At 38.6% G+C, this 11,140-nt stretch overlaps 3 protein-coding genes across 3 annotated transcripts; all 3 read left to right on the top strand.

The window, feature by feature from the left end:
- Positions 1-2,972: 2,972 nt before the first annotated feature.
- LOC117991837 (ATP-dependent (S)-NAD(P)H-hydrate dehydratase-like) lies at positions 2,973-4,499 on the top strand. Its single transcript, XM_034979472.2, has 2 exons — positions 2,973-3,224; positions 3,775-4,499. The coding sequence occupies exons 1-2, from the start codon at positions 2,976-2,978 to the stop codon at positions 4,489-4,491; spliced, it is 966 nt and encodes a 321-aa protein (XP_034835363.1). The 5' UTR covers positions 2,973-2,975; the 3' UTR covers positions 4,492-4,499.
- A 1,070-nt stretch (positions 4,500-5,569) lies between these two features.
- Positions 5,570-7,803, top strand: LOC138403771 (ATP-dependent (S)-NAD(P)H-hydrate dehydratase-like). Its single transcript, XM_069505589.1, has 2 exons — positions 5,570-5,905; positions 7,077-7,803. The coding sequence occupies exons 1-2, from the start codon at positions 5,657-5,659 to the stop codon at positions 7,791-7,793; spliced, it is 966 nt and encodes a 321-aa protein (XP_069361690.1). The 5' UTR covers positions 5,570-5,656; the 3' UTR covers positions 7,794-7,803.
- Positions 7,804-8,882: 1,079 nt separating this feature from the next.
- On the top strand, positions 8,883-10,762 carry LOC117992011 (ATP-dependent (S)-NAD(P)H-hydrate dehydratase-like). The gene is made up of 2 exons (XM_034979660.2): positions 8,883-9,221; positions 10,027-10,762. Exons 1-2 carry the CDS (start codon positions 8,973-8,975, stop codon positions 10,741-10,743), a joined length of 966 nt encoding a protein of 321 aa, XP_034835551.1. The 5' UTR covers positions 8,883-8,972; the 3' UTR covers positions 10,744-10,762.
- Positions 10,763-11,140: the final 378 nt, after the last annotated feature.

Below are 11,140 nucleotides of genomic sequence, written 5' to 3'. Positions count from 1 at the left end.
GGGGGGGGGGGGGGGGGGGGAGGGGGGGGGGAAGGCATTGACCCGAGTTTTGCGTTATACATTGCGGGTTTTAAAAATACTAAATTGAGGCAAATGGATTGTGTTTTGGTAATAATATAACAATAACGCTAATTTTTCGGTAGCGTTCTGGTTACAACCTGTATACGTACTATGTAAGTTTCATAGTAATTATAAATCAAAAGGCCTTGCTAAAACCGGTTTTTATAAACCTATAAGTATACCAATGCCAACATGATAATTAAGTACAATTAAATAAAAATAATTACTTACATTTATTTAAATAAAATCTATTTTCAAAAGTAAAGTTGGCAGGTACTAAATTACTTATGTTTTCACAAGGGCAATTCTGTATTAATTAAGATTTTGCAGAGACGAGTGATTTTGGTTATTACTATCAGAATCATTCAATTAACTTAAAAATCGGTCAAGTGTGAGTCGGACTCGCACACGAATGGTTCCGTACCATAGTAGGTATAAGAAATAACACTTTTGATTTTTTTTAATTTTCATAGCCGCCATTTTGTTTTTTCATTATTTGTTGTTATAGCGGCAATAGACGGACGGCAGGGGAGTCTCAGTATTAGGGTCCCGTACCTACTTACCAAAACTTTCGAACCACCATGAAAAACTAGATGACGCCCGTGACTTCGTCCGCGTTTATTTAGTTTTTTTAAATCCCGTGGGAACTCTTTAATTTTCTGGGATAAAAAGTAGCCTATGTCCTTCCCCGGGATGCGAGCTACCTCTGTACCACATTTCATCAAAATCGGTTGAACGGTTGGGCTGTGAAAAGCTAGCAGACAGACAGACAGACAGACACACTTTCGCATTTATAATATTAAGTATGGATTAAAAAGTGCTAAAGTAGGTATTTGTTGTACGATGGTTCGGAACCCTTTAGTGCGAGTTCAACTCGCACTTGACCGGTTTCTCAATGCCTACCGATAAGAAGGTAATCGCAAAACTTGAAGCTTTCTCTGCACCCATCCTAGAATCGATCTAGGCAAACTAGGCACGTGCCTAGGGGCCCGAGGTTACGAAGGGGTGCAGGTGATCATGTAGAGTTCCATTACCCGGCTTAGTACTTAGTAGGTATTTAAAATGTAGGTATGTTTGTTTTAAAATAAAAATATTGCAAAAAACGCCCTAAGCACCCAAAGAAGTTTTCACTTCAAAAAATCGAATTTAAAACTATTAACCCCAAAACAAATGGAAAAGTAGGTACCTACCTAATTCATTAATCGATTAATCGATTCATTACACTAAAAATATAAGTAGGTATGTACTTAACTAAGTACGAATGAAGCAAATAGCGATCATAGGTCACATCGGTTACTGTGGTACTTTGTGCTACTTACAAAACAAACAAGTGGGAAAAAAAAATCTTAAAAATTGCCTAATTAATCGTACTAAGTAGGTATGTACCCGTTTTAGCCGACTTCCAAAAAGGAGGTGGTTCTCAACTCGGCCCATTTTTTTAAAAATATATATAGGTACCTACTTACACCGACTTCTTTCGAGGTTTTTGGTTCGATTTGCATTTTATTTTAATCAACAGAGGTGGAGGTTTCCGTGGTGGTCCCATAAAAATTTCTGGATCCAATCCTGATGCTGCTGGGTAACTGCCCGCCTAAGTTATCATTATCAAGATTCAGGAAGTATTCTTAGTGAATGAACATTGTAAGTATCAAGCAACGCCTTTATGCTTGGGCTCCAAGTCCCAACTCCTCAGCCCTGATGATGTAGGGAACAGCACTCCTAAACTATTGGATTCAGGAACTGTGGATCATGCAATATTATTTTTGGTGCCAAGCATAGACTATATCATTGAACTTCGGATCCCAACTCCTCAATCCTGATGCTGCAAGGTACTGAACTCCTAAACCGTGGGGAATAGGGAATTTCTGATAGTTAATTTATATTTTAGGTTTCAAGCAACGGCTTCATGATTACACTCCAAGTCCGAACTCCTCAAACCTGATGATGCATGGTATAGTCCTCCTAAACTAGAGAGACTCAGGAACTGTTCCTGGTGAAATAGTATTATAAATGCCGAGCATAGACTTTGTTATTCAATTCCAAGTTCCAAATCTTCAATCCTGGTGCTGCAAGATAGGTACTGAATTCCTAAGCCGTGTGGATTTGGAAAGTTTTGTTGGTGAATTGATATTTTAGGTACCAAACTACCAACGACCACTGACTATTTACACTAAAAAGCTGAAAAAAATAAGTAAATATCCGACTTCCAAAACCACAAAGTAAAAAATTACTTTTGTTTCTACACGTTTATATGTATGTGGTTAAACCACGAAATAAGCTTACAATCATTAAAGAAGTAGAAGATTTTAGATGCGAAACCAGGACGAGTGCAAGTTATAGGTAGGTACTTAGCCCTTTTAATAAATGATAATTAATTAATTGCTGTGATCATAATTAATTGATGTGCTTACTTAGTATGAGACTTTTATAGAACTCGAGCGTCGAAACCACTCGAAACCATGTCGATACACGAAAACATCAGAGTAAAAACTAAGTACACCCGAAGTTGTTTGCCGGGCATTCTATCCTATAGGTTTTCTTGACAGACACGACAGACGGACAGACGGATAGCATAGTGATCCTATAAGGATTTCTTTTTTCCTTTTGAGGTACGGAACCCTAAAAATACGCGCGTAAACCATGTTTAGTAATGACTATGACTACCTACATTATAAATTATTTAAGCCGACGCGACGCTTGAAATAAGTAGTTTGGCACAGTGGTATATTTTGGAGACATGGACAGTGGACACTAGATACTCCTTGGTTGCGCCCTCAGAACTTGGCACTCTGCAGTTGGCATTCGGCATTCAAAGTTACAATACAGTTTCTCAATTCTGAGATATAGTATACCTAGTACCATTTATAATCACCAACGTTAGAAAGTGCTCTTAATAAATTGCTGAGAAGTAAAAAATGAAGTTTTTCAACAGTATTTTTTTAGTAATATGCTCACAGTTTTTGGGCATTGATCTTTTAATAGTTGATGAATGCCTTCGCATTGACACGAGTAAGTTAGATGAAAGTTTGCTAAATAAACTAAGCAAACAGATAGTTCCCGAGTTAGATGGAACAAGGAAGGGAGAAGCTGGAGGTATTGCAGTCATTGGAGGTTCTGTAGCACATCCTGGACCACCATATTTTGCGGCTATGTCGGCTTTAAAGGTACTTTTAATTATTATATAATGATAAAAAAACAGGTCAAATGCGCGTCGGACTCACACACAAAGGGTTCCGTACCATCGTACAATATATACCTACACATACCTAACACTTTTACGTAGTCTGTAGAATATACTGCAAGTTAATAACGGACTGCGCCATTAATCTACTAAATGACATACCTATAATATGTGATTTAGTAGATTAATTATTTCGTAAACACATTTTTTTTTTTTTTTGTGATGTAACCACAAATTCGTGGTTTTTGGATTTTTTTCTTTACTTGTGCTATAAGACCTACCAATCTACCAAATGATTTCAGGTCAACAGGAAATACCCTATAGGTTTTCTTGACTGCAGACAGACACGGCAGACAGTATCATTTGTATGGGATTACGTAACAGAGAGAGCGCTATATGCTATATTATATATATATATATATATATATATATATATATAGAGCCAGATAGATATATAGAGAGTGTTATACTAACTTCTTTCGGCAGATAGGGTATAGTATAAGCAATAACTGATGGCTGTAATTTTTTCTCAGGTTGGGGCAGATTTTGCTACTGTGATCACAACAGAAAATGAAGCACCCGTTATCAAAACTTACAGCCCAGAGCTTGTTGTGGTTCCACATACTTTCATGAATAGTACCTCACTTTATTTAGATGTCATTGTTATTGGACCAGGCTTAGGTAAAACGCCAGAAGCATTGAACCTGGCCTACGAAATTATAAAATTTTGTAAAGAAAATCATAAGCCCTTAGTCATTGATGCTTATGGGCTGTATGCGATCTCTAAAAATGTACAAATACTGAAAGATTATCCAAGACCTGGTGCAATTCTAACACCTAATGCAGTGGAAGTAAACTGGTTGAAGCAATCTGTTCCGGAAAGTCATGAACCTTGGTATAAATATTGGGGCAGTCATGTAACTGTTTTGCAAAAGGGTGAAAAGGACATGTATTTGTCAAGCACTGGCGCATTTGACTGGTCTCTCCAAGGAGGAGGTTCTGGTAAACGCAATGGTTATCAAGGAGATATTTTGGCAGGTGCGTTGGGGACTTTTTTTCATTGGGGACTGAAGGCCAATTTATGCAAAGGCGCCAAATCTTCACAACTGGCACAAAGTGTGGCGGCGTACGCAGCAGCAAAGATTACGAGAGGTTGCAACTCGAAGGCTTTTCAAATACATGGCAGAAGCATGATTGCTTCTGACATGTTAAATGAAATACATTCAGCATTTGATGATTTATTTTCCTAATAAAAAAATATATTATACCTAATTGTGTGCATTTGTTTTAAAAAATAATCGCCCTTGTCTGCGAATATTTTGTGTCTGCACATTTTCGATTGCTGTTTAGGAAATGTATGAAATGACTGATTAGTGATTACATACATTTCGAGATGACATCATAACTAATTACCTAATATAGGATGATACCTCTTGAATGTTATTATAAAAAAATTGAAAAAAATGACAACTGACCACCTTCTTCGTCACAAGATTTGATGCTACCTAGTACCTACCCACAAAACAAAGAATCATGGTGATAGGTCATCTCATAGGTGCTATCAAGTGTGTGAGTTATAGCGGAAGTTGGAACACTAGCACTGTCCAAGTATGAGACTGGGCGGAGGACTTCTGCCAATTCGGAGCGGGCTGGTTTGTCGCCTGACAGAGGGTGTGGTGGGTGGTTGGAGGTGAGTGCTTCATCGCCCATTCATCACTGGCTGTCCCGCCAGTTTCTAGCTTGTCCAGTTTGGTGACGGGCGAGGGTGGAAGGAGATCATCGCTCGCTGGAGATATTCAGGATGGGGAACGTGGAGAGGGAATTGCCCTCCCTCGCCTTCAAGAGGATCTGTAGATGATGGACACGGGGCGGTTCGTCGCCCACAGTATGGTCCTCGAGTTGTTTGGCGTGCTGGGGTTCCGGCATGCCTCTAAAAAAGGTAGGTATTATAATTAATAATTAATGTGATAATAATAACAGATGTCTGTGTGCTGAGATTTTACATCTCACCGACGCAACGTGATAGAATTTGAGCGTCGAAACACAACAACGTCAGAATAAAATGGCTCCTTATCGAGCTGTCTGCTGTCCTACATTAGACAAGTAATTAATTAAATTAATTTCATTTCAAATCTCTCGATTTAAAATCAAAAATTCAAAATTTCCATTTCGAGCGCTGGCCATAGGAGTATAGACGAACTTGAGCTTTAGGATGAGGTATTTAAGGTCCATTTTACCTTAATATTGGTGAGTTGCAAAATCTCATACTAACCACACTTTAGACTGATTACAGATTACAGTTGACTGCAGTCTACAGTTGCAGTTGGCACTCTGCATTCAAGGCTATATTGCAGTATACCATTTAGAACCAACAATATTATTGACCAAGGTTTAATCATTGTTGAGAAGTAAAAAATGAAGATATTTTACATTATTTTTATAGTAATAAGCTTACAGTTTTTGGGCATTGATCTTTTAACAGTTGATGAATGCCTTCGCTTTGATACGGATAATTTAGATGAAAGTTTGCTAAATAAACTAAGCAAAGAGATAGTTCCCGAGTTAGAGGGAACAAGGAAGGGAGACGTTGGAGCCGTTGCAGTCTTTGGAGGTTCTGTAGTACATCCTGGACCACCATATTTTGCAGCTATATCAGCTTTAAAGGTAGATACTTATTTTAGAATTGTTTTTTTTTTTATTTTAAAAAATCGGTCAATGCAGGGGACTGTCGACAGAAGTGAAAACTTACAATCTATATATATAAAAGGAAAAGCTGACTGACTGACAGACTGACTGACTAACTGACTGATCTGTCAACGCACAGCTCAAACTACTGGACGGATACGGCTGAAATTTGGCATGCAGATAGCTATTATGACGTAGACGTCCGCTAAGAAAGAATTTTTGAAAATTCAATCCCTAAGGGGGTAAAATAGGAGTTTAAATTTGTTCGCACTATCACTGATCCACTGGGGTACGGCTATCAAATCGTGCACGCTGATTAAAATTGTAGACTGACGCGCTTGTTCTTTTGGATTCATTTAAATACATTGGTAAGTATGTACCTACCTATGACCCTATCTGCGGAGGGAAGGTGGTAAGTGTAGCGCTCTCTCTGTTAAAATATAATCCCATACAAACGTTTACGTTAACCACATTTTTTTATTTATTCCGATACAAGTTAGCCCTTGACTGCAATCTCACCAGATGGTAAGTGATGATGCAGTCTAAGATGATAGCGGGCTAACCTGGAAGAGGTATGGCAGTTTTTTTTTTTTTTTTTAAACCCGTACCCCTTTGGTTTCTACACGGCATCGTACCGGAACGCTAAATCGCTTGGCGGCACGGCTTTGCCGGTAGGGTGGTAACTAGCCACGACCGAAGCCTCCCACCAGACCAGACCAGAAATTCTAAAATTCTAAAATTCCAAACCCCTGCCAGGAATCGAACCCGGGACCTCCCACTAATAAGACCACAGCGCTCACGACTGCGCCAGGGAGGTTGTTGTAGGACATCGACATAGGAATAGTAGTACTTGCAAATTCTTTGGTTAACCATTATGAGTCACCAACCAATAACACACTTGTTTTCAAAAACATTCGAAATTCAATTAGAAAACTTTCAAAACAAAACCCAACTTTTTTAGAAACTCAAACAGAAATTTTGTTTGTGATTGGTTAGTGACTCAAAATGGTTAGCGCCCACTGAGATTTTTGCCTATAGTATGTATATGTATATTGTATGGGATTACCAGAGAGAGTGCTATACTAACTTCTTTCCGCGGATTGGGTATAGTGTAAGCAATAACTGATACCTAGCTCTAATTTTTTCTCAGGTTGGGGCAGATTTTGCTACTGTGATCACAACAGAAAATGAAGTCCCCGTTATCAAATCGTACAGTCCAGAGCTTGTCGTGGTTCCACATACTATCATGAATAGTACCTCACTTTATTTAGATGTCATTGTTATTGGACCAGGCTTAGGTAAATCACCAGAAGCATTGAACCTGGTGTACGAGATGATAAAATTTTGTAAAGAAAGTCAAAAGCCCTTAGTCATTGATTCTGATGCGCTGTATGCGATCTCTAAAAATGTACAAATACTGAAAGATTATCCAAGACCTGGTGCAATTCTAACACCTAATGCAGTGGAAGTAAACTGGTTGAAGCAATCTGTTCCGGAAAGTCAAGAACCTTGGTATAAATATTGGGGCAGTCATGTTACTGTTTTGCAAAAGGGTGAAAAGGACATGTATTTGTCAAGCACTGGCGCATTTGACTGGTCTCTCCAAGAAGGAGGTTCTGATAGACGTACTGGTTATCAAGGAGATATTTTGGCAGGTGCGTTGGGGACTTTTTTTAATTGGGGACTGAAGGCCAATTTATGCAAAGGCGCCAAATCTTCACAACTGGCACAAAGTGTGGCGGCGTACGCAGCAGCAAAGATTACGAGAGGTTGCAACTCGAAGGCTTTTCAAATACATGGCAGAAGCATGATTGCTTCAGACATGTTAAATGAAATACATTCAGCATTTGATGATTTATTTTCCTAATAAAAAAAATATTATACCTAATTGTGTGCATTTGTTTTTAAAAATAATCGCCCTTGTCTGCGAATATTTGTACCTGCACATTTTCGATTGCTGTTTAGGAAATGTATAAAAAGACTGATTAGTGATTACATACATTTCTGATGACATAATAACTAATTACCTAATTTAGGATGATACCTCTTGAATGTTATTATTAAAAAAAATGAAAAAAATTACAACTGACCACCTTCTTCGTCACAAGACTTGATGCTACCTAGTACCTACCCACAAAACAAAGAATTATGGTGATAGGTCATCTCATAGGTGCTATCAAGTGTGTGAGTTATAGCGGAAGTTGGAACACTAGCACTGTCCAAGTATGATACTGGGCGGAGGACTCCTGCCAATTCGGAGCGGGCTGGTTTGTCGCCTGACAAAGGGTGTGGTAGTGGTGGGTGGTTGGAGGTGAGTGCTTCATCGCCCATTCATCACTGGCTGTCTCGCCAGTTTCTAGCTTGTCCAGTTTGTGACGAGCGAGGGTGGAAGGAGATCATTGCTCGCCGGAGATGTTCAGGATGGGGAACGTGGAGAGGGAATTGCCCCTCCCTCGCCTTCAAGAGGATCTGTAGATGATGGACACGGGGTGGTTCGTCGCCCACAGTATGGTCCTCGAGTTTGTTGGCGTGCTGGGGTTCCGGCATGCCTCTAAAAAAGGGACTTAGGTATTATAATTAATAATTAATTTTAATAATAACAGATATGTCTGTGTGCTGAGATTTTACATCTCACCGACGCAACGTGATAGAATTTGATCGTCGAAACACAACAACGTCAGAATAAAATGGCTCCTTATCGAGCTGTCTGCTGTCCTACATTAGACAAGTAATTAATTAAATTAATTTCATTTCAAATCTCTCGATTTAAAATCAAAAATTCAAAATTTCCATTTCGAGCGCTGGCCATAGGAGTATAGACGAACTTGAGCTTTAGGATGAGGTATTTAAGGTCCATTTTACCTTAATATTGGTTAGTTGCAAAATCTCATACTAACCACACTTTAGACTGATTACAGATTGTTGACTGCAGTCTACAGTTGCAGTTGGCACTCTGCATTCAAGGCAATATTGCAGTATATTATTTAGAACCAACATTATTATTGAAGTGCTTAACCAAGGTTTAATCATTTTTGAGAAGTAAAAAATGAAGATATTTTACATTATTTTTATAGTAATAAGCTTACAGTTTTTGGGCATTGATCTTTTAATAGTTGATGAATGCCTTCGCTTTGATACGGATAATTTAGATGAAAGTTTGCTAAATAAACTAAGCAAAGAGATAGTTCCCGAGTTAGAGGGAACAAGGAAGGGAGACGTTGGAGCCATTGCAGTCATTGGCGGTTCTGTAGCACATCCTGGACCACCATATTTTGCAGCTATATCAGCTTTAAAGGTACTTATTTTAGAAGGATATTAAATAAAATTATTAGTAAGGTAATTGAATTTAAAAAAATCGGTCACTGTCGACAGAAGTGAAAACTTACAATCTATATATAAAGGAAAAGCTGACTGACTGACAGACTGACTGACTACCTGACTGATCTATCAACGCACAGCTCAAACTACTGGACGGATACGGCTGACAAACGTCAGCCGTATAACTATCTGCATGCCAAATGGCATGCAGATAGTTATTATTACGTAGACATCCGCTAAGAAAGAATTTTTGTAAATAAATCCCTGGGTGCAAAATAGGAGTTTGTTCGCACTAATCACTATCACTGATCCACTGGATTGACGTCTTAAGGTACTGCTATCAAATCGTGCACGCTGATTAAAATTGTAGACTGACGCGATTGTTCTTTAGAATTAATTTAAATACATAGGTAAGCAAGTATGTACCTACCTATGACCCTATCCGCGGAGAGAAGTTAGTAAGTATAGCGCTCTCTCTGTTACATAGTCCCATACAAATGTTTACGTTAATCATTATGAGTCACCAACCAATAACACACTTGTTTTCAAAAACATTCGAAATTCAATTAGAAAACTTTCAAAACAAAACCAACTTTTGTAGAAACTCAAACAGAAATTTTGTTTGTGATTGGTTAGTGACTCAAAATGGTTAGTGCCCATTGAGATTTTTGCCTATAGTATCATTTGTATGGGATTACCAGAGAGAGTGCTATACTAACTTCTTTCCGCGGATAGGGTATAGTGTAAGCAATAACTGATACCTAGCTCTAATTTTTTCTCAGGTTGGGGCAGATTTTGCTACTGTGATCACAACAGAAAATGAAGTCGCCGTTATCAAATCGTACAGTCCAGAGCTTGTCGTGGTTCCACATACTATCATGAATAGTACCTCACTTTATTTAGATGTCATTGTTATTGGACCAGGCTTAGGTAGAACACCAGAAGCATTGAACCTGGTGTACGAGATGATAAAATTTTGTAAAGAAAGTCAAAAGCCCTTAGTCATTGATGCTGATGGGCTGTATGCGATCTCTAAAAATGTACAAATACTGAAAGATTATCCAAGACCTGGTGCAATTCTAACACCTAATGCAGTGGAAGTAAACTGGTTGAAGCAGTCTGTTCCGCAAAATCAAGTACCTTGGTATAAATATTGGGGCAGTTATGTTACTGTTTTGCAAAAAGGTGAAACGGACATGTATTTGTCAAGCACTGGCGCATTTGACTGGTCTCTCCAAGAAGGAGGTTCTGATAGACGTACTGGTTATCAAGGAGATATATTGGCAGGTGCGTTGGGGACTTTTTTTAATTGGGGACTGAAGGCCAATTTATGCAAAGGCGCCAAATCTTCACAACTGGCACAAAGTGTGGCGGCGTACGCAGCAGCTAAGATTACGAGAGGATGCAACTCGAAGGCTTTTCAAATATATGGCAGAAGCATGATTGCTTCAGACATGATAAATGAAATACATTCAGCATTTGATGATTTATTTTCCTAATAAATATTTTGTTTTATTTTTTAGTCTGTCTAACTAGTTATCTATTCCCTTTTCACACCTTATCTCATTAACAAGGTAGGTACAAACCACGAATGTACATATTGTATACTAAAGACGGGTAACCGAAAGAAAAATAAGAAGTTTCGAGCTGCTGATGGTATATTTTTATTTCGGCTGACGTCATTTCGATGTTAATGAGACATGGTTCTAGGGCAATAGCAATTTGCGGGACTTATAATCCCCTTTTTGAGCACCAAATGACTATAGTAATGATCGAGGTCCATCATGGGTCCATTGGGGTCCATCCATCGCAGTCACATCGTAGTGATCGCGTTTAACAATGTCCATCGGCCATAGTCAATCATAATCCAGTACAGTACGCGGCAGAAAATAATAT

Source organism: Maniola hyperantus, chromosome 20, assembly GCF_902806685.2.
Source record: "Maniola hyperantus chromosome 20, iAphHyp1.2, whole genome shotgun sequence".
Taxonomy (NCBI): Eukaryota; Metazoa; Arthropoda; class Insecta; order Lepidoptera; family Nymphalidae; genus Maniola; species Maniola hyperantus.
The sequence above is the reverse complement of the archived record's forward strand: the minus strand, read 5'-3'. Positions and strand labels throughout refer to the sequence as shown.

Excerpts from the sequence above, each read along its gene's own strand:
- LOC117992011 (XM_034979660.2), top strand. The coding sequence starts at position 8,973 with ATGAAGATATTTTACATTATTTTTATAGTAATAAGCTTACAGTTTTTG. Across the intron at positions 9,222-10,026 it reads CAGCTATATCAGCTTTAAAG|GTTGGGGCAGATTTTGCTAC; the intron begins GTACTTATTTTA and ends ATTTTTTCTCAG.
- LOC117991837 (XM_034979472.2), top strand. The coding sequence starts at position 2,976 with ATGAAGTTTTTCAACAGTATTTTTTTAGTAATATGCTCACAGTTTTTG. Across the intron at positions 3,225-3,774 it reads CGGCTATGTCGGCTTTAAAG|GTTGGGGCAGATTTTGCTAC; the intron begins GTACTTTTAATT and ends ATTTTTTCTCAG.
- LOC138403771 (XM_069505589.1), top strand. The coding sequence starts at position 5,657 with ATGAAGATATTTTACATTATTTTTATAGTAATAAGCTTACAGTTTTTG. Across the intron at positions 5,906-7,076 it reads CAGCTATATCAGCTTTAAAG|GTTGGGGCAGATTTTGCTAC; the intron begins GTAGATACTTAT and ends ATTTTTTCTCAG.